The sequence below is a fragment of the Rhipicephalus sanguineus genome, chromosome 7 (assembly GCF_013339695.2).
Source record: "Rhipicephalus sanguineus isolate Rsan-2018 chromosome 7, BIME_Rsan_1.4, whole genome shotgun sequence".
Classification (NCBI taxonomy): Eukaryota; Metazoa; Arthropoda; class Arachnida; order Ixodida; family Ixodidae; genus Rhipicephalus; species Rhipicephalus sanguineus.
The window spans coordinates 168,305,847-168,332,016 of NC_051182.1; the positions used below are offsets into that span (position 1 = coordinate 168,305,847).

At 47.6% G+C, this 26,170-nt stretch overlaps 1 protein-coding gene across 1 annotated transcript in view; it reads left to right on the forward strand.

The window, feature by feature from the left end:
* Positions 1-26,170, forward strand: part of LOC119400534 (GTP-binding protein Di-Ras2) — a 238,695-nt gene that overhangs the window by 200,139 nt on the left and 12,386 nt on the right. Inside the window, exons 3-4 of the mRNA XM_037667598.2 lie at positions 23,152-23,394; positions 25,068-25,235. Coding sequence (XP_037523526.1) covers positions 23,224-23,394; positions 25,068-25,235 — 339 coding nt within the window. The 5' untranslated portion in view covers positions 23,152-23,223. The remainder of the gene's footprint in view (positions 1-23,151; positions 23,395-25,067; positions 25,236-26,170) is intronic.

A 26,170-nucleotide genomic window follows, 5' to 3' on the forward strand; every position in this document is an offset into this window, starting at 1 on the left:
GAAAGAAGCCGTAGTCGAGGGCTCTGCAAATTTGAACCATCCGGTGTTCTTTAACGGGCACCTAAACCTAAGTAAACAGGCCTCTAGCATTTCGCCTCCATCGAAATGAGGCCGCCGCGGACGGGATTCGGTCCCGCGTGCTTCGGGTCAGCAGTCGAGCACCCCAACCGCTAGACCACCGCGGTGGGTCGGCCTGGTGCCCTGCACAAGGATAAAATGAAAGAGCATAAAAAGAGTGATGAAGTATGACGATGGGGACAGCAAGAGGGGATGCGTATCTACAATAACCACGTAACACAGTGGCCTCCCCACAGTCAAGTGTCCAGTCCAGTAGTGGTGAGAAAATGTACAATTGCCTTTGTAGCAGTTGTTGACACTGTCTGATACTAATACAACTACGTACAACTAAGTACAATGTAGCACAACTTTCACTTAGTATTTTACTCAGTACTTCGCGCGTTCAGCTTGAAGATCACATGATCACCGCGTAACGTGGAACGCCGAATCTCTCGGACGCGGCTTATGAGCCTCCTAATACGGTACACCCGGGCGACTGGATAAGCCATCGAACTTCTTCCTCGTTGTGCATCCGGGTGTCGCGCTTCGCTGGAGGCGCCTCCTAATCGCCGCATCCTGCGAGCATCTTCTCTGTCCGACCGAAACCGGTCAGCCATACACACGCGGCTTCACCGACATCTGCAGCACTCGTCAGGGATGGACACAATCATCTCCACTCGCTTCCGCACGCCTCTCTCTTTTATCTGTTAACATTTCTACTCGTTTCGTTTATCCAGATAACTTATCTATCTCTTTTCTTTCATCTCTCTATCTCACGCACAGACACACACACACACAGACACACACACACACACACACACACACACACACACACTCACACACACACAGGCACACACGCACACACGCAAAGGCACAGTCCTCCTCTGTTTATTCTAGTGGCTATTCTATGTCTCTATCTGCTTCTAATCTTTCTTTCTGCATCCACGATCATCTTCACTTCCTATATCTGTGTCCCTTGTGTACGTACTAATGACTCCATTGTGGAATAGCGCAAAAAACACACAGCGACACACGCAAGAGAGACGACACAGGCGCCATGTGTCGTCTCTTGCCAGACGACACAAGCGCCTGTGTCGTCTCTTTCGCCTGTGTCCCTGCGTGTTTTTTTGCGCTATTTCACAATGCATTCGTACCAACTAGCTCGGCTTTCCTTACTAATGACTCCGCTTTTCCGATTGTTCTTTCCTTTTCTTCCTCGTTGTTGTTGTCTCTGATGTGATGTAAGGAAGCACTGCCGCACGAAAAGACACCAACTACTCCCTGGCTCCCTAGTATACAGCGTGTAGGTATTAAACGAACGTAGCAAATGACACAACCCAACGAAGCCAACAGACAAGGATGCGAAGAAATAATGATAATTGTAGGCTTTTTTACGCCCCGAAACCACGTTACGATTATGAGGGACGCCGTAGAGGAGCGCTCCGGAAATTTCGACCATCTGGTGTTCTTTAACGTTCACCTAAATATAAGTACACGGGCCTCCAGCATCTCGTGCCTCCATCAAAAATACGACCGCCGCGGCCGGGACTCGATGCCGCGACCTTTGGGTCAGCAGTCGAGCGCCATAATCGCCAGACCACCGTGGCGGGTTGAAGCCTAGGAGGCCATAGGAGACATTGTTTGTAATCATTGACTGAAGCGTAGGGATTATGGCAGAAACGGAAAGGGGTAAACGAGGACGAAAAAACAACTAGCTGTTGGTAGGGAACGAATGTACAACCTTCGTATAACGCGTCCGATGCCCTACCATTGAGCTACGACGGCTGTTCGGTGATCCTTAGTCTTATATGCCTCATCGGGCGAAAAATCCGGCCGGATCACGAAACGATACATACAATACCACGTGACCTCTCAAGTATAGCTCGAGGCGCACGAGCTGCGCGTTCATTTCTTTTTCACGGCGTTCGCGTGACTAAAAAAATTTTGAAAAGGTGTACGCGTGACTCGACCTACTTATGGCCGTGTTCGCTTTCGCCTCCAAGTTGTCTTAACTACATTTTCGTGTAGTTGCGCTGAGCTTCATTCTAACTGCTTTCTAAAGTTGTCTTCACTGCCTAATGAACTCCGGTAGAATTTCTTTATTTATTTTTTATTTGTTTGATTATTTAATCCTTCTTTCTTTCTCTCTTCATGCCTTATTTCTAATTTCTTTCTTGGGACCACAATCACATCGCCCGTGTGATTGCAGTCCGCACTCCTTTCACCCCACACTGCACAGCTGTTGCTGAAGTCTGGTCCAGGTGGTCTCAGCAACGGCGGAACGCGCTAACAACGCTAAACGGCCAACGTACAACAAATTGCGCCGGAAAGGAGCGGATGCGTTGTTCACATCCTCCGGCGTTTCGTTCGTTTATTTCTGGTGTACCTCCTTCTTTCGTGAACGTGCTTCAGACTTTAGCGTCGAGCGCTATGGCGCCCTCCCCCCCCCCTTCCTTTTTTTCTGTTCCTTTCTTTCTTAGAAGATATGGTCTTCCAGTTACCGTATAGGCTCTTGTAATGGCCGCATGTTTTTTTTTGTTTTTTTTTTCAGAGATGTGGGGTGGAAATCGTGGGTGCGGCCAAGAGAGAAGAAGACAGAGAGAGAAATAGAAAGAGAGAGAGAGAGAGAGCCTTAGCTTGGCTTTCCAGGATTTAACTGCCCCTCTCTATGCTGATGTGGCTATATGTAGTCTTAAGTGGCTATTTTCAAGGCTGGGCTTGGCTGATATGCTAAGGAAGGCCGCCCTGCTCTACTGTTCCTTCAGGCTCGGCACCACCAATGCGAAGTTGCCCTAATTTTGTATATATATATTTTTCATGAAATATTCAACAAAGTTCTGGATGCGGCTATTACATGGATGCGGCCATTACACGAGTATATATGGTATAAGGGCCCCTTTCGGTAACATGGATACGGTCTCCGAGTTAGGTCGGGGCGGGGGCAAAAGAACGCCATCTGGTGCTGTAAAACAACCTGAACGACCTGACAGCCTGTCTTCCGAGAACGAGACAACAAAAAAAAAAAAAAAGAAAGCGCGAAGCTCGCAAAAGTTAACGGCGAGACCTTCGGTCCACCTTTCCCTGCGGCCAACCTTCTGAGAAAACAAACGCCTGTCACGTTCTCGTTGTCGCGATGTCGCCCTCATGTAGAACGCTGTAGCGTCCGTTGCTCAAACCTTTGTGTTTATCCCTTCACGCCCTGTCGCAATGTGGCGCCACGGGCGCTTTGCCAACAACGCCGCCACTGTGACAAATCGTCCCCAACAAGATAGAAGGGATCAACCATAACGATAGCCTTGGTCATTGTCTAGAATTGAGAAAAGAAATGAAATGAAATTTCTCTTAATATAAAAGTTATAGGGAGAAACAATTATGTAACTACGAAAGAAAGGGTTCGAGAGGCTCGCTTTATTTGTTATACCCAGCTAATGAAACCAACATACAATTAAGCCAAGGAAACCATGGAAGACATTGTTTGTTGTTTCTTTAGCTGTAGTGTGATGATTTTTACTTTAACTGAAAGGAATTAAAGTGGACAAAAAGTGACCATCTAGGATAGGAGCGACGCTGGCTAACGCTCCCAAGGATTAAACACACATAAATGCCCTACAAAGGGGACGAGAGTGCGCCCTTCTTCGTAGCTCAATTGGTAGAGCATCGAACACGTAATTCGAAGGTTGTGGGTTCAGATCCCACCGACGGAAAGGGTGATTTTCCGTCAACTTTAATTCCATTGAATTTAGGTCAAAACCATTACACAACAATGAAAAAAACAACAAATAATGTCCCCCCATGCTTTCCTTGCCTTAACTGTCTGTTGGTTTCATTAGCTGGGTGTACATGTGTGACATGCGCGTATTGTCCGAAGGTTATCTGGAAAACCAAGTAGTGCCAAAGGGGGCATGTGACGCGGAAACGCGCTGTCCCCTATTAACGGCGGAAGCTGCTTCCCTGCCTCCACATAACGTCGCCATGGCAACAAAGTAATCAAGGCGACAGGCCGTGGTGACGCTCGAGCCGTAAAATCACGTCGTTAAAGAAGCCGCACGAGCGATCAACCGAGTGCCTTTGTTTTGTAACGCTGCGCCTTTAGGGCACGCGTTTTATGCAACGCAGACTCCGAGATTGGTAGCCTCAGCGCACGTAATTCGGAGACAACAACAGGAAGTGCATGCCCACGCAGCACTGCTCGCTCTGTGTAAAATAATATAATAATTGTTCGGGTTTTACGTCCCAAAACCACGATAATAGACAGTTATAGTTTAGCGTTAGCGTGATAGCGGGGGTTAAGGGAATACTGTCTATTATTAGACAGTTTTAGTTTAGCGGGCTTAGCGGAACAGCGGGATAGAAATGCGCATGCGCAGTACGCTAAACGACCCGTAGCGTTTACCGTACGCACGCTATTTTTCAGATTTAGCGTTACCGTGTCTGCGTGGTTAACGTAGTGTAGGTAAAACATGGCGGCGGTATTGGACGCCCGCTTCGAACTGAATTTAGCGTTGATGTGAACGGATCCACTTCCGTAGCAAACGACTGTGTAAAATCACTTCGCTTGCCTTCAGGTAGCTTCGACGACTGAGTATTACGGATAACTTCGCGTAGTTTTTGAAATCGCTTCTCATTTCGAACGTACCTAGGCCTAACTAGAAGATCGGTGTAAACAAGTCTGCAAGATAAAAATTTTCGCTTTTGGTGCCTGGTTCATATTCATTTGCTTTTATTGTAACTAAAAAAGGTAGTAATATTGATGCGTGTGGGGACTGAGGCAAGCGTTTTCAGTTGTTTTCTTTTCACTTTTTTTAAAGCATTCACTCTTCGCTAGGTGGCACCACCGCTTCAGCTTGGGAGCTTGGGCACGTAAACGCTATCCCGCTAAACTAAAACACGCCGTCCGCAACGAACGTTTGCGGCACGGTAACGGTAAGTACACGGGTGTTCCTTGCATTTCGCCACCATCAAAATGCAGCCGCCATGTTCGGCAGTCGAACCCGCTCCCTCGAGCTTAGCAGCGTGACACCCTATACGGGCCAAGCTATCACGATGGGTTCTGTTCAAAAACAATGGGTGATGTGGCTGAGTAGACCCGCGAATATCACCATGTTGGCAACAGCAGTAAACCGCACGGTCATACTATCTCCACGTGGTAATTAAGATGAAGTCACGTGAATGTCGTTGAATATCGTAAGATGATCGTAGGCTTTCATAATAGCATCGCGTTACAGTCATGCGAATGAAGAAAAAAGAAAAACCTGCGAGTTTCGCACGTGTTATTGTATTTGCTCTCAGCTTCCTTATCATTGCGCCCGCCGTAAGCTTCACTGCTGGGACGGGCCCAAGCTACTCCGCTTCTTTAACTGCTAACTGTTCTGTTGCCTCATAATTAACAATTTATTTTAATTTCATGAGTGACTTCTAACTGGTTTAACTGACGGTCCCATCTCAATTCGATTATTCAATTGTCTGCCAATTTTAATCACTGTTTCTGTCTTATTTACTGTTAGAGTAGCAGTTGTTTAACATAAGCAATATGATGTTACTGCAACTATAAACCACCCACATATTTTCTACATATACGCACAAGACATCTTGCCAAATTTACATAGAATCTTACGTGTGCCCACATATGCCCTGCAATAAATTTCCTTCTCTGTTAGGTCTAGTTCTTGGTAAGCTTGATATGCGCGAATTACGAAATACTGAGGCCTACTTCCTAATGCCGTGCAGATAGGCGACGCGCTGCCTTCACGACAGTGCGCTGCCTCCGACGTACTCGCATACTCAGTTTCCGGCATTTTGCGCTTCGTGCACATCACGAAAACTTTTCGCGTGATCTCTACCCGCCTATCCATCCACGTGCCTGTATTTATTTATTGCAGTAGCGTTATTCTTTGTTGTGGCCTGGACGTCGAGAAGCCTTACGAAACTAGTGTCCTCCATAGAACCTATTCTCTATACACATATACGTGAGGCAGACACTGAGAGTGGGACTTACGGAAAACATTTCGTGCTTCTATAAACGAATTCAGAGTCAGGGCCTCTCAGTCGGCGTTGGCCGGAGTGGCTAGACTGCGCATCCGAGCGGAATCTGAATCAATAAGTTTAATAATAAGCAAAAAGAAAAAAAGAAACAGAAAGGAAACGCCGTTGGACCGCTAATCTGGGCAACGCAGGCGCGCGCGTCGGCTAGATTTATTTGGATTTCTTTTGTTGTATTATAGTTTATCCTTTTCCATTCCTGGTTCTAAAGCGCGTTCGCATGTGAACGGTGCGGTGAGCCGCGCTGCGTGCTGTTATACCAGAGTTGAGGAGATTCGCACGTCGAAAAATGACCGCACGCCATGCAGGCTATGGGCAAAGGAAGAAGGGGAAATATATCAGCCGTGAGACGATACAGGATTCGTGGTTTCGAAAACCTTTTAGGCGGTGGGGCATGTAAAACGGTGCAGACTTGGAGAACCTATATATATAGCTCCCTCAAAGCACTGAATGTGTCCACACACGTTGAATTCATGGCGTGGTTCAGCCCAAGGAGGTCTAAAAAAATTCTGGAGGGGAAATTATGTCCCTAAAGTGCAAGCAGACCTCCGCCACCTTACTAGAAGCACGAAAACGTGTTTAGAAAAAATTATTGATGTTTCACACATTCGCACGCCTATGCGAATAATTTGTCACAAACAGCTGGACACACATATGCACATTACAAGTTCGAGCGGAAAGCACGCATAAGACGTGAATATGTACACTTTGTGTATTTACATGGCATCGCTGAGTATGATAAGCGATGCATAAGCCTACCGAAACCAGGCAGGCCTAAAGACAAGCTAGAGACGGACACAAAATTACAAGGTCACGCTAGCGTACGGCGCAGTAAAAGCAGCGTTTTCCTCACACCCCTGAAGAGTTTAATATGGTTAATTTTTTTTCCGGGCCGATATTGCTCGACGGCTGTCTTTATGTAACTGGTTTCCTCAAAAAGCCTCAAAATCCTGGAAGATGTTATTATAGATCACCTTGCCTAATACTCATCCGAGTACATTAATTCGTCGGGAACAGCAATCTCGTATTTTTATAATTAACCTAGCATTTACGTCAACGGAAAGAAAGAACTTCACCTCTAACCAGGCACCACACGAAAACGCTATGTTTTTGGTGGCTTCACACCTTCTGCTAGGAAGTTGCGATTGCTCCCTCTTCATACCTTTTCCTCCAGAATTTTTTTACACTTTGTGTAGCCCTACGTACCCGCACAGTCCGTCGTCTGCTGTTCTGTTGATGGAAATTGCGTGCAGACGAAAGGATTGTGTGCTTAAGGGGCCGCATAATTCACGAAAAATGAAATGCACAGTAAACTAGCTAGCTGAGCACGTTAGCACGCATATAGAACAACGCGAATTTCTCTAAGACATAACAAAACATTTCGAAGAAATCTTTTCTTGTATTCTTCTTTTAACCCCACTTGTCGTTCTTCATGTCCTCTGTCTACCGAGAAAAAAAAAAATATCTGCGGCGAAGTTTCCTGAGAGGGACTTTCGTTGTGTGTGGAGCACTTAATTAAGTCGGTTGGCGTTCTCTTTTCTTTAACCGTTCTTTTTTTTTTTTTTTATGCGCTTTACCTACCTTAATAGGACTCGCACAGTTCCGTCAGCAAATTAAGTTCCACAAAGGACTCCGCAAGTGCACATATATGTCCTGCTCATATCTACATAACAAAACGCACGAGCGACGCGTAACAAAATCAGGACTGACTCAATCCTCTCGCACGATCCCATGTGGTAAGAAAAAAAAATTAATTCTGTTGCCTTCAAGTAATGCAGGAGGCCTCGTGTCGGTTTCTGGGCTGATGTGCTGATGTAAAATTTCCTTTAAAAGGAAATTTCAATGTTCCCTCTCATATTGCTCACGACTGTACATGCGTTCGAGAGCTTCATTGAAGGGTCTTTTCAACCGTGCCTCGAAGCTAAACAGTCCTATTTGCAGTCTCGATCCTTGTACTGTCGTCGTATGCGTGACGTGTGGGGCCAGTAACCTGTATACGCCGTAATGCGTCGTGGTTCTCGCTATAGGCTTCCAAAGCAACGTCGAGCGGAGCCACTGCTCTTATCTCAACTGGGGGCATCCACGGCCACAACACTACCGCCCCCACTTCCGCGCACGCGCAGAGCTCTCTGATTGCATCTGTGGTGCGTCACGGTGTAACTATTGCTGACTAGCAGCGCTCTGGGCCGAATGAGGAATGCATGCGCGCACGTGTCCTTGCCGCCGCCGCCGCCGCCGGCAAATCCGGCGACAAACCGCCTTCGCGGGCAGCGTCTGCCCCCAGTAACGCATAGCACAGCCGCGCGAGCGTCGCGCCCGAACTTGAGCTTGGGTTCCCTATTTTGTCAGCATCAGTGACTGCTGCCAGAACTAGAGTCGACAGCGACGTGCCACTCAGACACCGACGTCACACGTGACGTTTCTGCGAAGGTCGCGTGACTCTTCCGCATGTGACGGCGACCCAAAGTTCCACTATTGCGCTCTTTGGGATATAGAAACGCGTGGTGAAGCATGCGCGTGTATGTAAGTCAGTTGCCGACATTGCAATAATATTTACAGAGAATGATGAATCCCGGCACTATTTGTCATAGTCGTGTTATATGTAAGTGCATAAAAAATTCACAGGGTCTCATATCCATCCAACTCAGATGACTCGAAGGTGAAAGGCATCTTCTTTTTCTTCTCCGTCGATGTGCTGATCCTGCCCCGCCACCCACCGAATGCTTTCCGCACCTGAACGTGGTTTTGCACTGCCTCCAGGATCAGAGACATCTCACCTGGTTTTACACTGCCTCCGTGATAGGTCCATCTTTGACCAAGCGATGATGTCATCTGATGACGTCGTCGTGTGACGTCACGTGATGTGACGTCACAAGCTTTGTCGATCTGTGACGTCATGATGACGTCATCATGTGATGTTTTTGCATCACTGGTGTCAACGCCGGTCAATTTTCGCGTTTGATGAGGTATCTATGGCTTTCGCCTTAAAAAACTATCTCTACGGACTCTATCCGCGGTAATATGTGTGACCAACCCGTATGTATTGGGATCTGCCCTTAGACTCGGCTGATTCTTTATACGCCACATATCGTACATGTACACATAGTGCCTATGATTATTTTTCTATTTTCTTATTCTTCTATTCTTTCCGAATTTTTTTTGCTTTGTATGTTTCTTCAATACTAATAGCATGTTGATGGGATAGCCGGCTTTAACGTAGCCTACCTTCCAATGATTTTTCCATATATAATTACAAAAGGCGATATCGCTACAAAACATGCCTAACCTGACACTCGACAAGCTACGTTAGACCAGGTCATAATTTATCGGCCCAGGCCTTACGGCTTGCAAGTCCACTATTTTAACTCTTCTGTACTACTCTATCGATGCGCGAATGGCGTACAAAGTTAATAAAGAATACGGTAAAAGTGCCCTAAACACAAGCCGCCACTTCCGTACTTCCTAAAGAGCGACACACGCGAAAATATACATGTGTAAAAGTTGTGTATTTTCTAAAAGACGCGGAAAACATTTTAGGCATTTTTACCTGACGCTATTGGCACTCGCGCGAAGGCGGTGGCGAAACGAGGCAATATTATTCCGCGCTACGGTATATTTGATATTACCATACGCGCGCGCCAAAGTTTTCCTGTGCTCGCGCGTTGCACTCGGTAGTGAATAGCACTCGGAAGAGGCCCATAATGTAAATGAACGGAGTGAGACAATAACCTGGCCGCTTCGAAAGCGCCGGCAGCGGGGATCTGAGCAGGCGGCGGCGGCGGGCTCTGTACTCCCCAGGGATGCATTTTGCCCGGCGGTGGAAAAACATCTCGCCTTGCAGCGCGGTCGCCTTGCCAAGGAAGGCGCCACGCCTGTATAAGCCTACGTAGAGCGGCTGTTGGACCTCGAGGTTCGTAAACGAGAGAGAGAAGAAGGGACGATGGACTATTCGAGATGGAAATTGTGTGCAGCACTGTCGAAGGCTGGGCTAGTTGGTATACGCGATCGACGGTAGTCCGTGGGGGTAGCCATGTGGGCCTTTTAACGCGAAAGCCTTGTATATCTCATGAGCGAACAAAAGGCACGCTGTCCTTTATGCATTCGCTTGAGACCACTCCAAGGCGAAAGCCTTCTTCTTCTTAATCGACGAGTGTATTGATCCCTCATCTTATGCTTGATGAAAAATAAAGGACCTATTATCCCCCTCCCCCCCGCTGAAGCTTTCCGTCCCCAACGTGGTTTTGAACTGCCTCCGGGATCGGAGCACCTTTGACCAAAGGACGGCGTCATGTAGTGACGTCATCATGCCACGTCACGTTATGCTGTCACAGTGACGTTATGATGGCGTCATGATGACGTCACTAATTCTGCCTACCTTTGCTGTCACGTTGACGTCATCGCCGTGTGATGGTGACGCCATCACGTGATGATGGTTTTTGCATCACTCGTCATGATGCCGACGGTCACTTTTCGCGTTTTCTGTAACATCTAAGGCTTTCATATTGGAGGGAAACAGCGCGAAAGACGAAGACCAGACAGAGAAGGACACAAACAACAGCGCTGTTGTATGTGTCCTTCTCTGCGTGGTCCTTCGTCTTTCGCGCTGTTTCCCTCCAATATGTCGTACCAACTCGCCCAAGCAACCACTTTAGCTAAGGCTTTCACCTTAAAATTCGGCGTTCGGTGGCGTTGTGAACACGATTGGTACGAAAAGTCACGTGACCAGATGAAGTCTTAGGAGGACGTCCTGTTATGACGTAAGCACAATATGATCACTTCATGAAATTACATCATTTTATAATTGCGTCGTTGTCGTTTCTATGTCCCACTGCTAACCAGGTAAAACGCCAAGTACGCAGACATATGAGACGGTGGGACAAAGCTGGCCTAACAAATGAATGTTTACTGCAGGAAAAAAGGAGTAAAACTCCTGTGCCATTTCTCAGATGCATGAGCATAACCTACAACATAAGAAACGCAGAACGGCAAATCTAAAATACAATCATCTAGTGAATCAGCAGAGTGTGACGTTGGGCGAGTTCGTGCATAGCTTAATAAAATATGTGTGGCGCAACTGAGACAACCAAGGAAAAAAAAGAGAAGGCAGGATAGGGCGCCCTATCCTGTCTTCTCTTATTTACAGCGAAAGCTGTTATGAGATCACTTCACCGGCCGTTTTTGGCGCCGTAGTTGTCCGCCGCCGCCGCCGCCGCCGGTGTCCGTAACCAGTATCGCTCGAAATAAGAAAAAAAAACGAAACAAGAAAAAATTCCAGGATGGAACGAGGTTCGAACCTGGGCCCTCTGCGTGGGAGCCCAGCATTCAACCTCTGAGCCATGCCGGTACTTGAAACTGCTTTGCAAAAAGGTCCTATACAGGCTTCATGTCGGGAAGGAACCACATTAGCATATGCAATATAGCATGGTAGAAGAGTAAAATAAGCACCAAGCGTCACAGAACGCGAATTCTGTAACCAGGCGTCACACAATGCGAATTGCGCAACGAGTAGGTTGTTGAATGCTTCCAACCTATTACAAAGGACTCTGCCATAATTTTTCATCGTCATCAGGCACAGTATCAACAAAGTGCGCAAATTGCCTCACATGGGTTTAGCAGGTACCAACGCTCTCCGTAGAATGAAGAAAAATGGCACAGTGCCTGCTGCCCTACTTTTTAAAAACTACAATGATTTATAGCGTAGTGGGTTTCTCGCAAGTGCACTTGTATTGGTTGACAAGGAAGCCCATAACCGCATGATCCATTTCCTCGGGGTCTCAGTAAAGTTCGTCGCCCCCCCCCCCGTCTCTCTCCCACGTCAACGTATGTTATACAGCATGACGGGAGATGGAAATAGCGATCGGGCGTCACCCAATGCAAAAAACATAACTGGTGGGCCGTTTAAAGATTCCAACCCATTACAAAGTGCTGAGCCATAATTCTTCATCGTCATCAGTCGTCGCGTCAACAAAGTGCACATAATGCCTTACAGACGTGTAGCTGGTGCCTCGCTTCTCCGCAGAATGACGAATAATGGCTTAGTGGGTGCTTCCTAACTTCACAAAAATTGTGATTTACGGCGTAGTGGGTACCTTTCTAGTGTACTTGTATTGTAGCCCCAAGAGAGCTTAACGGGCTCTAGAAACGCCGCTCTTCCAGCTTTCGCTGTGACTGTGCTGCGGTTTCAGCGCAGGCCTGGCGTTTTTTTTTTCCTTGCTTGTCTCAGTTGCGCCACAAATATTTTATTAATCTAGTGAATCATTGAATGTGAGCAAGGCTACCGTGTGGGAGCCGTAACGTCAGTACTAAATATTTTCTCACCTTGGTCGGAGTCCCTCAATACTATCACTAATGTTTCGTCCCGAACAGACGATATTTCATCAGTCCCTCGACTTCATACAGTAAACTAATATGGCATCACTTCTTTGTCATTGACGATGTCGCTCTTACGCACTTGTTTCCCTGCCTACCAATCTGAAACTCTTCGCGAACTTCCCTGTCTGGCTTCGTCTTTCTTCCTGGCTTGGCTCGGAAATGTGCGCGTTGCCGATATATCGAGCTCGAGCTCCCTCTTACGGTGCCGTTTTGTATATAGCTGCTCCAATTGGTTGCGATGCGGGCGAGTTTCGGCGAGACCGTCGAAATGAGGGCCGCGCCTTGTTTTGCGACGGCGAAGGAGAATTCCTTTATTGAGAGCAGAGTCCCTACCGTATGCAGGCGCCTCAATTGTCTGCGGCTGTGAGAATAGACCACGAGCCGTTCTGATTCGTTTGAAGTGCGCAGCGCCAAAGTGGGTTGTATAGTAGAGACGGCGCCTGCCTGTAAGGAAATGAACCCTATGATCGCACTAACTGGCGCTATGAGACAAGAGATAAGAACACACAAAAGTTCCACTAACTGGTAACTGTAGGCTTTTATTACTATGCCGAACCACTGTTTGCAGCCTGTCGGAACACGCACTTGTCCAGCATGTATCATTGTCTTTTACGGCTATACAAACCACCAATTAAACACGGTTTGTCATCCTTATCGGAACCCACTCACGTCCACACTAACATTCACTGCATTCAGTACAGCATAAATACGTAGAGAAAAGCCAGGACAAAAAGAAAGGTTTGGCACGCAGAGTCCGCCTTGTGACAACCTCGCAGCAATATTTTCAATTTTTCGCAACTCTTACTCTAGTAAGACCTTCAACCCTAGTTATAACTTAACCGCTTACATAACTTCAGAAAACCGTTTCAGGGACGCTTTACGTACTATTTTTCTGTCGATTTCCCAAACCAATGCCCTATTACGGCGAGAGCATACGTGTCATTTCCTGCGCCGAAATAGACATAAGTGCACGAATGCCATCAACTCTGTCTACCGCGAGCCACACACCTCCACAGAAGCGAGGGAAAACCATTTCCAGTATAGCAACCACACTCGGCATTCGCCTCCGAACCGAGGCGGCAGCTGTCAACGCCGATCAACCCTATTCATCTCACTTACAATACACGGATACCTTGGACACGGAGAGAGGTCGAGCTTTCGACTGCGAAACGTCACCTCTATTCTGTAATATGCAAGTACAGTAGTAATCAACACATCCTATTCACAGTAAGTCTATTGCGTCAAGAAACAAATCGGCGAATAAAGGCAGAACTTATAGCGGCAGCACGCACGAAGCACTTTCGGTGTCTGAAGGATGAAAATAATTCAAATGTCATAGGAAATGTGTCGTTGTGGCAATTGTGTGTGTGTGTGTGTGTGTGTGTGTGTGTGTGTGTGTGTGTGTGTGTGTGTGTGTGTGTGTGTGTGTGTGTGTGTGTGTGTGTGTGTGTGTGTGTGTGTGTGTGTGTGTGTGTGTGTGTGTGTGTGTGTGTGTGCGTGCGTGTGTGTGTGCGCGTGCGTGTGTGTGTGTGTGTGTGTGTGTGCGCGCGTGCGCGTGCGTGTGTGTGTGTGTGTGTGTGTGTGCGCGTGCGTGCGTGTGTGTGTGTGTGTGTGTGTGTGTGTGTGTGTGTGTGTGTGTGTGTGTGTGTGTGTGTGTGTGTGCGCTCTCTTTCTCTCTCTCTCTCTCTCTCGACCGGGAACAACCATTTGCGACTTGACAAGTGTCCCAGAATATTGGCGACCAACTTGGTCTCGCGAAATATGACAGCCGCCTGTGCTAATGAGCTTTCAAGTATACTGCACACAGTGCTATCACTCTGACATCCTTGCACATGTGACACCCGCACAAAACAAACAAAAAATAGCAGATATAAACGTACTTGTAATGTTACTACCCCCCCCCCCCTCCCCAACTGTAATGCCATGAGGCCCTGTGGGTATGGCATAAATAAATAAGAGAAATAAATTACCCTGTTCTGCGCGTCATGTGCGTTCTACACTACTGTTTAAGCGCACAACATTACAGAATGAGCTCTTAATACATCATTGCAACAGAAATATTCAGGCATGAGCACTACGATTCAAGATTTTATAAAGTCACACGGTCCCTTATGCATTCGCCTAGGACAACTCGAAGGCGAAAGCCATCGTCTTTTAATTTTTCTTCTCAGCCGATTATTTTGCTCCCCTACCTTACCCCAACCCAAAAGCTTTAGAACACCCTACGGGGTTTTGCACTGCCTCCGGGATCGGAGACATTGGATGCTTTCTGCACCTCACGCGCTTTTGCAGCGCCTTCGGAATCGGCGCACCTTTGACCAAGCGACTGTCGTGTGATGACGCCATTGTGTGACGTCATCACATGGCAGATGACGTCACGATCACGTTACAAATTTTGGTGACCTGACGTCACGCGTTTGACGTCATCGCGCGATGATGATTTGATGAGGCACTTTAGGCTTTCTTTTAAAGGGGCCATGACACTGTCACCCAACAATCTGAGGCTTTCAGCGAAAAATAGAAGTAGAGGGTCTATTGTGCATATCTATATATAGATATATATATATATATATATATATATATATATATATATATATATATATATATATATATATATATATATATATATATATATATATATATATATATATTGTAATGTCGAGAAACAAGAGACATAGACACAACGCCTGTGCAATAGGCCGGCTGTTCTATTCTCTGCCTCGTCTTTCTCTTCCTCGTCTTTCTCTTCCTCGTGCTGGTCAAGCACGAGGGCCCAAGCTAGGCTGCCGCTCATCGTCATGACACTCGGCCATGACTGCGAAAGGGCGAAGCCACAGACAATGTCTCTGGTGGCCGATGCTGGCTGTGTCGCTGTGGTCGTTCGCTACAGTTCTGGCGCGTGGCTTGGAGCTTTGCCGATGACGCTTCTGGTGGGCGGCATTGGCTGCATCTCGGTGGTCTGGCCCAGCCAGGCTGCGATTTCGTTCGGGGATCTGGCAGAAGTGTATCTGGAGGACGAGACTGACTACATCGTTGTGGTCGGTCTCGGCCACGCAGGGATTTTTCGTGGACAGCTGCCATCGATACCTTTCGCGGCGGTCTTCGACTATGTCGTGGAGAAAGCGGCAGACGCGGCACGGCCAAAGAGGCTTGCCGGACCAGCATCCGAGACGGCACACCGGGAGTCTTGGCTGAGGGTTGTACAGCAGGCTTCTTCGGGATAGAAGATAGTATGTCAATGGGCTCTCGGATTATCGACAGGGCAACATTCTTGCGCTTGTCCCGGAGATCCTTGTCACTCAACATGAGGTGACCGGGTGCGCATTCGGCTAAGGAATGCTCTCGAAGCAGCAGAAGCGGCTCCGGTGGGTCTGCGAGCACAGTGGTGTCACTGGTGTGTGTCATCGGCTCTTCCGGTACCTTCGCGAAAGGCAGGCCAGGCACGAGAGGTGCTGGAACCTGAGCGAAGGTAGTCGTGGTCTCTGGCAACGTCGCGGAACTCGAGATACTCGGCGGAAAACTCTGATCGCGGCAGGTGTCGATGTCTGCCCCGCCGCCTTCTGCGTTGCCCTCGCTAGAGAGGCTGCTGCGGGTGTCTTCCACGCCGAGGTTGCGTCCATCATGAAATTCGTCGTCTAGCACAGGGATGAATACCTTCGCCTCTTCCGGTGCCTGCACTGTAGGCGTGCAAAGCACGAAAGGAGCTGGTGTCTGTATGTGCTCCAGCAGCAAAGACGCAACTGGGGGCCCATTATCTAACTGAGTCGAATGAGGAGTGCCAACGCAGGCCGCTCTACGGTGGTGGTGAGCTTTATCTCTGAAGGAGGGCAGGTTGGTGGACGCCCGATCGGCACCGTCGTGGTGGTGTGTCGCAGCGTTCCCATCCGCGGTAGAGTCTGGGTCTGCAGAGATAGGGTCGGATGAATCGAAAAGCGGGCGAAATACATAAGTAAACCTGGCGCACCATTCAGTCCAGGATTGTTGTTTGACGCCTTCGTAGTTGTGCCATGCCTTGGCAGCATCGCGAAGGCGGTCGATGGCCACCAGCCATTTCCGATGATCCGGCCAGGCATGGCGGGCGGCGAGGTCGTTTACTGCTTTGATCCACAGAACGGCATTATCCTGGAATCCTCGGAACTCCGGTAGTTCCGATGCAACCGCTGATGGTAATGTGGACTGCAAGGATCTGGAGGCTCTGGCGGCGAAACGGTCTAGTTCCTGGGCAAGCAAGGATGTCGCCTGCATGACGTTCGTGGGAAGGTTGAGCGAGGAGCCCGAGGAGCCAGGGGCGATGGCCGTGGAGAATACGGGCCCCCCGGTACTCACGGCGGCGGTTGACAACCCACAGTTTGAAGGCGCCAAGCTGTGAAGCTGTTCGGACAAGCGTGTGGCTGCGCAGATGATCCTCGCAGCATCGTCGGGTGAGCCGCCTGGAGAACCATTGGCTTCGGCCGCGGAATATGTTTTCGTCGCAGCAATCAGCATGGCGATGTCCTCAATCAGGGAAGCGTAGTCAACACGATGAATGGCATCACCGGTAGAATACCGTCGAGTCGCCGAGGAGGCCTGGACGCCTTCCCCGGACGGTGCTTGTAGCGCCGGCAGGTAAGCGGGTGTCGAGGAGGCTTGGACGCCGTCCCCGCCAAACTGTGCTTCCTGCGGCGGCGGGCTTGCGGTTTCCATGCCCTAGGAAGCGTGGACGGCGTTCCTTGACTGGCGGCTCCACAAAGCCGAAGACAGACGAGCACAGGCGGTTTCTGCCTTAAGGCTCCGTGTTTGACGACTGCGCCATTGTAATGCCGAGAAACAAGAGACATAGACACAACGCCTGTGCAATAGGCCGGCTGTTCTATTCTCTGCCTCGTCTTTCTCTTCCTCGTGCTGGTCAAGCACGAGGGCCCAAGCTAGGCTGCCGCTCATCGTCATGACAATATATATATATATATATACCCTAGACGTCGACGGCTATAAACCCCGCCCACCGTCGGCGACCGCCATATTGCCATGGCGTGTCTGACGTCATGTGCGGCGTGGAGCGGAGCAGTCGTCTTCCACCAAAGTTTCAGCCGCTGCAAATCGTTCGATTTTAATGCCAGGCTGACGAAAGCTGAAATGGCTCGATTGCACGAGCAGCTCCGAAATTATAGTGAACTAGAATACAGCCGGAATGCATACAGATGCAGACGCTCGCACAGCAAGCAGCTTGTTGCGTCACGGCTCGCCAGTGCGCCAGCGTTGCCCGACTTTCAGGCCGCTCGTGTCTTTATAAAATATTCAATTATAAATCAGTCGCTCGACCAAATGCGCTCAAATTTCGCCAGCTTGTTTGCGAACGCGCAAGGATTAACGCACATAATATGGATTATGACCGAAAAGTTGGTGTCATGGATCCTATAAAAAAAACCAAGCGTCAGACTTTCTTCCCGCAAACGTTTCTTTTGCACGAGCACCTAGCAGTCTCTACAATAACGGAGAAGCATTTGCTTTCGCAACATTTCCGTGCATCCTCGACGAAGGAACAAAGCGTTCAAGTGAGGCTGCAGAGCGAGCGAAAAAAAAAAAGCAGACTACAAAGGATGCGGGTAAACGTGGTCCGGGCTTCGTAGTAGAAACGGAGCACGCTCGATATTCGCTGACAAAAGCTAAACAATCGGAAGTAGAACACAAAAGAGGGTCTTTCTTTTTTTTTCATTTTTTTGTTCCGTGGTTGGGTGGACGGCGATATCGGCATGTCTGGAATACTCTTACGGCGCGAAATAACCCGGAGGCAATTCAAAGGGATCCACCACTGCTGCTTAAACAGCAGCAGCAGAGGCATCTGCCTATAGCTATTTTATATTGTTGTTTCGCTTTCGAATGAGTTTTTTCTTGCACTGCTGTAGAAATTCCTGAACGCCGGACACAGCTAGTGGAGGGAAAGAAAATAGTTACGAACTTAGATATTGACAAAAGCTAGGAATTTTTTAATGTGTATTTTGTATTTTATTTCGTTGAACTTGCATTCAGCACAGAGGAACGATAAGGCCCATTTGCTTGCACTTGGAGTCGGAAGAATTAGCGCCCAAAGCTTGACGCCGTTAATTTTGGCTCTTAAAAATCACAAAGATAGTAGAATACATATAGATGTATGTATGGATGGATGCAACTTATAGAGCAGATAAAAATTCTGCCTGCAAGACCAATTTATAACTTAGGCCCACTATTACGTAGAAGTATTTCTCTTAATATATCTATTTCGTAACGTCCAACCGAAATTATTTCATTTTCGTGTTATGGCCGAATCATGTGGAACTACATGATTCACCATATTTTTTACGGTTTAACCTATCTACCACCAAGAGACTGAAACCAGTAGCTGAATTGATTGATTTATTTATTTATTTATTGATTGATTGATTGATTGATTGATTGATTGATTGATTGATTGATTGATTGATTGATTGATTGATTGATTGATTGATTGATTGATTGATTGATTGATTGATTGATTGATTGATTGATTGATTGATTGATTGATTGATTGATTGCACTTTGGCAATAAGGTGAATGTTAGCTTTATGGCATACTTCAATACAATGTATTGATGGAGAATGCCATGGAGCTACCTGTTATTAGGACTATGTATTGGTATCGTAGGAAAAACGAGCGGTGAAGTAAGGGTGTCTAGTATATTTGAGCAATAAGACTCAGAACCAAACTTAAAAAAATCACAGCATAATCCACGTGGTGAATGATGATGAGTGGGGCGAAGCGAACTCGCGCTGCAGCACGGCGATGGCATTGGCGCGAGCATGGTCCTTCTTCATAGAATATATTGTAGCGCGCGTTCTGGTATACAGTAGAAGAAGAAGACGACGTTGACGAGTGAGACTCTCGTGCGTGTTCGCCTGTGTGGCATTCTTTCTTCTTTACTGCGCGCGTTCTGGTATGCAGTAGAAGAAGACGACGTTGACGAGTGACAACACGCACGAGAGTCTCGCTCGTCAACGTCGTCTTCTTCTTCTACTGCATACCAGAACGCGCGCTTCTCACGAGCTAGAGGTGGCCCCAACTAGGTGGTTACAAACCGGTCACAGAGGAAGGACAGACCCACGGCTTTAGGAGCTTCGCCCCTAAAATGCTAAGTGGTAAAGATACAAAGTTGTGTTTCTGTTGCTTTTCTTCCGTTTTCTTTTGCCTCTCTTTTTTTCTAGGACTTGTCCCTTCCTCAATCTCGCCCTCGCAGTGATGAGAAATCGTCGAAACGTTGGTTCCACCACTACTCGTTGTCGGACTATTTCTCATTCTTTCATGCCTTCATGTGTGCCCTGAACTTGTCTTCTGTCTTGTTTGGATTACCCTTTGAAGAATAGCGTGTAGACCTTATGCCTCAGAGCCTTCGGTTTCCGGACCAGGGGCGTTGCCAGAAATTTATTTCTTAAAGCGGGGGGGGGGGGGGGGGGGTGAGGGGAAGAACCTTTAGAACCTTTATGCAGGTTCTTGCGTGCATATGTATGCTTTATCTGAACTAAGCGCACATAGATGATGAAGACGAAAAAAGAAGGACAGTAGGACAATCGCTTGTTCGCAACTGAAAGATCTGTTTGACAAGGAAGCATATAAATACAAAAAGCTTACTGACACACGCGTGTCAAGACAAAGGTTCTCGAAGGCAAAACATGAAAATGGTGGGTTAACTTTGGCGATAAACTGTCAAGAAATACTATCACGGAAAACAAACTCCTTCTCGTGTAACAAAATTGAAGGATGGCTGACGCACTGGTCCCCTTTTTTCATATGAAAAGCTTCAGTCATCTTGACACGCATGCGTCTGTCAGTTTTTCGTATTTATATGCTTCCTTTAAGTAAATCTTGCAGTTGCGAGTAAGCGCTTGCTCTGTTGTCCTTCCTTTTTCGTCTTCGTCTATGTGTGCTTAGTTCAGATGGACCATGCATTTTAACCAACTAGACCAGTTGTCGATTCTCTTGCGTGTATATGTACACCTACATTATGTGAAAATTCCGACGGAGGAAGGGGGTGGAGAGGGTTTCACTCTCAGCTCCATCCCCCGCCCTCTGGTCACGGCAGTGGCGCAGACGAAAACATGCACGAAAGAACGACAGAACCAAACGCAGTTTCGTCGTTACTGTTTTCGCCTACGCTGAACGCCCAAGATCATAAATCACCAACTAACCCAATCGACCACCCCGTTTATGAGCCGCCAAACCTGACTACTCTTAACTGAAATGATTTCTTTCTCTCTCTCTCTCAAGCAATCACAGCAGTGCACAGATCTAGCGAGTCAGACAGAACATACCCTCGATTTTTTCACGTAGCACGAACGAAAAAGAAGGAATCGCACCGATGGACGAACTGCCGCTATTGTACGCGTGTTTCTGTCGGATCCCGCTTTCTCATTTCGACACCGCTCTATGTAAGAAGACAAAAGAAGGCAGGAAGAATCGGCGATGGCAGGCGTGGCTCGATATCAGGGCTACGTTATGGTCAGTGTCCGTCGTTCGAATCTGAAAAGAAAACGATCCGCGTTAAGAACGGAATGTATTTTCGTCTTCAAATTCCTTTCGCTTCGCTCCGGTGGTTACGCTTTCTCGGTGCGCGATTTCCTTGACGTCCACGGAGCCACTTTTTCTGTGCAGCTTCCTTTCACGCCGCTTTCTTTCAGCAATCTTCTCCGCTTCTTTGAAAGCGCGTTTATATGAGAAGCTTCTGTAACAGTTACGCTTTGTTTCGATTGTCACGTCACCCCGCTCGCTCCGATGCTGAGGCATTGGGTGCAGTAATTTCCTGTCTGAAATGAGCTGCCGGTGTCGTCGGACAGCGCTAACGAGGCCAAGGGTCTGCTGTATTTATTCGCATCTCTTTCGACCTATACAACTGCGCAGTAATGCAGCGAAGTGATGCAGAAAATCATCATCACGTCATGACATCATCATGACGTCACATACCGTGAAGACGAATGATGGCGTCATCACATATGACACCGTCGCTTGGTCAAAGGTGGGCCGATCGCGGAGGCAGTGCAAAACCACGTTAGATGCAGACAGCTTTCGGAGAGCGTCGGGGGAGGATCAGTGCATCGATTGAGCAGAAACAGAAGAAAACGGCTTTCACCTTCGAGTTGCCTTAGGGGAATGCATAAGGGACCCTGTGCGTTTTTGTCGTATACTCCGATCTATGCAACTGCACACTAATGCAGCAATGTGGTCAGTGCTGGGGCAGTTCAGAATTCGTTGACTTGAGACGGCTGTTCACCACTTGCAGAGGTAAATTTAATATCAAAGGATGCGGCGGCATGTATGGCGCCATCTTTTCAAGCGAAGCGTGTTATTAGTTACAGATTCTGGCGGCGGCGGCGTTGTACGCGAAAAACGGAGAGTGTACAGAAAAGCGGCCCTCGAAGATGCGCCGGTCCATGAGTACTTGTATGCCCCGTTTTCCAGTAATTGATGCTCTCTCGATGTGGGACTTGTCGCCGATCAGCCGTTTCCGATATGGCAATCTGATCTTTTACCAAGGTCACTTGTCATTTCACTTTGCCACATTTCATCGTTGCCTGGATATGCGGCATCACGGTCGTTGTTGCCTATAGCAACTGAAGTGTCGCGCTGCTAAGTTCGTCTACATATGAGAAGTCTAACTCCCTGCTAGAGGAAAGGTTAGAAGGGAGCATTTTACAGCACGATAGAAAGAAAGAAAGACAAGCAGTAGGCCAGTTTCGCCTAATAAACACCACATATTTCTAAACTTGGCACAGCTGTCAGCTGTTCATTGACAAAGTGGTTCTGATATGAAGCCGGCAAATAGCGTATCTATATAAGTCAGGCTTCTATATAAGTCAGTAAGCGAAGCCAGCTGCAACTTCCGCAACATTGCATCTTTTTAGCACGACGGGACACACGCGTCCTTCCCTCGCCATCCTGATCTTCTAATTTTGTGACGCACAAAAACAATGGATGTCGTGCCTGTGTCGTGCTTTATATATAGGCTAAGCACGATCAATAATGGCAGAGCCTAATCTCGTAAGCATATGCCGGCCCCCTAGGCTCTTGTCTCACGTTCCCTTGGCTGTGTAGGGTATTAATAAGAGCGTGTGCGTGCCGCTATGTTGACCCGAACGTTTTGTCCCGACGCTCAGCATCTCAACCAATCAGCGAACGGCAGAAATTTTCATACAGCCACTTTGCTCATTGCACGAGCATGATATAGTTTTTCTGTTGCGTTTGCCGACTGTGTCTTTCTCGGCACTTACCGACATCACGAGCGAAAAAAAATTCTATATGTTAACATTAATTGTTGGTGTTTTGCGTCTCAAAACCACGATATGATTACAAGAGACGTCGTAGGGGAGGGCTCAGGAAATTTCGACCACCCGGGGTTCTTTAACGAGTGCCTAAACCTAAGCTAACGGACCTCTAGCATTTGGCCTCGATCTAAGTGCAGCCACCGCCGCCGGGATTCGATCCCGATACCTTCGGGTCAGCAGTCGAGCACCATAACCGGTAGCCCATAGCGAGGGTTTGGTACGTACCTACGGGGCAGAAACCTGGATGAACACGAAAAGGGAAGGGAAATGAACATGGCCATTTCTCTCCTGTTAATATTGTAGTTGTGGAACAAAGGCCTCAATAAAAAAAAAACGACGAAAGGGTGGCTAAATGTGTGGCATTTTTTTCTATTCCCAGGTTAAGCGAGGACGTCGACTCCGGCCGGTTTAGTGTTGGCGTCCCGGCGCTGTGCTGACGTGGTGGTCGGCGATGACCGAAGAGAGCGAGTATCGCATCCGGCTGGTGACGCTGGGCGGCGGTGGCGTCGGCAAGAGCTCTATCGTCAAGCGCTTCCTGTTCAACACGTACTCGGACCGGTACAAGCCCACGGTCGAGGACCTCTTCTGCAAGGAGTACGACCTTGAGTCCATGACGCTCAAGGTACTCAAGGCTAGGGACATCCATCATCCTCGCTCTTTCCAAGTTATCTTGATATTGTCACGTGTTCGTGGCGGTGATGAAGGTGGCAGTCGGGCTGTCAAAGACGAAACACTATAATGGGTGAACTCGTGCCCAGGAAACTAAAAGTCGATGTACAAGCGAAACACTCTGTGCACTGATAGCGGCGATCACGGCGTCGGCCGTCGGTAATCTGATCAGCGGTAAGGCGCATCGGCATGTATGCATGTGGCCACGATAGTTCCAGAATAACCTGTATTGTTCGCGTTATGCGCTCAAGCTTATCAGAACGATCTACAATAATCGGGAATGTTCCTAGAAACTCCGGCGCGGCGTGCTCAAGGCAGCGGTTACACTTAGAACGCTTCGCTTACCTAAAAATAGAAAAACAAGCTCCCGTGGCAATATACGATGGTGTAGGCGTGCTTTGGGTACCATCGCCTACAGATAAGCGACAAGAATTGAAGGAACCATAACGACGCATGGCTGACCGGCAAATCAAAATGTTTGTTCAGTATTCTGAGAGAAAGAGAGAGATAATGAAGAGAAAGCAGGGATGCAAACTTCTTTTTGTTAGCGTTATGCCGGGTTACCGCAACCGTAAACGTGAGAGGCCGGATAGATGGTGCCATCTGAAAGGGCTGAGATGAACCAGGCAGACATAGCATTATTTCAGAAACCTTGTGCATTCTACTCCTCTGGTGTTATAAATTCTCGGCAGCGGCAGAGATTGGCATGCGGTTGAGCTTCGACATAACGAAGTAGAAAACCTCGAAGAAAAAAAAGCTTCGTTGCATCGCGAACCTTGTTGTAACGAGCTTCGTAATATTGAGGTCCAAGTGTGTGTATATGTTTTTTGTAAACGCACTTCGCGAGAGAATGATAGCACAATTACACAGGTAAGTCGAAAGCCGTTGCGCATGCATTGAAAATAGGTTATATACGTAGATCCCTTCATTCCATAATGAAACGTCCTTTGTGCCATTCCAACAATTCCGCATGTTTTCGTACGGAATCCATATGGAGTCCATATGCTTTCTATATATTTGTCACATATTTTCGCACGAATCTTACGGAAACATGGAATTATTAAGGAGAAAGCATTGGATGCCTCATGAAATGCAAAAATTAACCCTCGGGGGCGTCGGCGTCCCGCTACGGTGGCGTCAACACGAGTGATGCAAGAAATCATTATCACATGATGACGTCATCATATGGCGTCATCACGACGTTGTATCCCCAGAACTCGTGACGTCATGATGACGTCATCGCGTGACATCATCGCTTGGTCAAAAGTGGGCTCATCACGGAGGTAGTGCACAACTCCGTTAGGTGCAGAAAGCTTTCGGAGCGGGGCGTGGGAGGATCAATAAATCGACTGAGAATAAAGAGAAGATGGCTTCCGCCTTCGAGTCGTCTTATGCAAATTCGTAAGGGACCCTGTGAGTTTTTTTTTTTTTTTTTTGCATGACCTATAGAGCCATTCAGTAGGAAGCTGGTTTTAAAAATGTTGTTTTGAGAGAAGGGCTTGTGCGATTATTTGTCTCCCTTTTACGTGTCACTTGTATTTCGTTACCCTAACTTACCGCTTCACTTGCGTAACATCACCGAGCGTATGTTTCGCTTCACACTGACCAATTTCCGCGCATGCGCAGGTGGACATCCTGGACACCGCGGGCGACCACCAGTTTCCGGCCATGCGCCGGCTGTCGATAGCTAATGGCCACGCCTTCCTGCTCGTCTACAGCGTCGATTCGATCGCCTCGTTCGAGCTCGTCAAGCAGTGCTTCCAGGAGGTTAGGGAGCACAAGCCAGACTATCAGGTAGTAAAGCTTTCTATAGCTCACAAATACTGTCATCGCTTGAGTTGCAGTTTTAAATATGAAGTCAGACATAATATACACAACTTAGATGCTCTAGCACATTTATAAACTAATGAGCACTATTACACAACGAGACACAGAAAGTATTCGAAAGTTGTCACACCCTGTTTGAATACTGTTATGGAACGCTTGCGTTGTTATTCACCATCAGTGCTAATCTGTATTCGTTTAGTCATTTGGTTTATTTGTTCTTCTGCTAAATTTAGAACTATGTCTATAGAAGAAAACTGATTTCGCTGAAGCTGTTAACGTGTTCTTGTTTCTTTTTAAGAATATTTTGTTTCACTTTCCTTCTACACTAATCACATGTTTAATTGTTTTGTTTATTGACTAATTTACATTGCTGTTTACCACACGCCAAACATTGCGCGGGGCTGTGGACTAGTCAAGCCGCCTATTGGCAGCTTTTTTTTTTTTCTTCCACCCGTGAATTCGCGCATCGTGGAGATAAAGATCTGATTTGATTTGACTCGGTTTGTATAATAGTTCAGACAGATAATAGCTCTATCAGATAGGCCTGCAGGTTAAAGGAGCATGAGCCACACTGTCACGTGCACTCGCAGTTTAGGGAGCACAACACAGACTAAAGCAGGTAGGCCTCCTAGCTATTGGGCGAAAGAAGGTTGTGCCGGTGCTGGTGCAGGTGCTGGTGGTGCAGGTGGTGCAGGTGGTTGGGCAGGTGCTGATCCACTTCACAAAATGTCCATACACTGGTGACGGGCGTGTGTGGCATTTTGATAAACGGAACGTAAAGGGGAATTGATCCAAAGATCGTTTTTGTTAGTCAAACCGCTTTTGAAAGCATTTACACAGACTGTCTCAGTTACATTTGCGAAGTTAACCAGCACGAAAGACGAGACGAAAGACGCACGTAC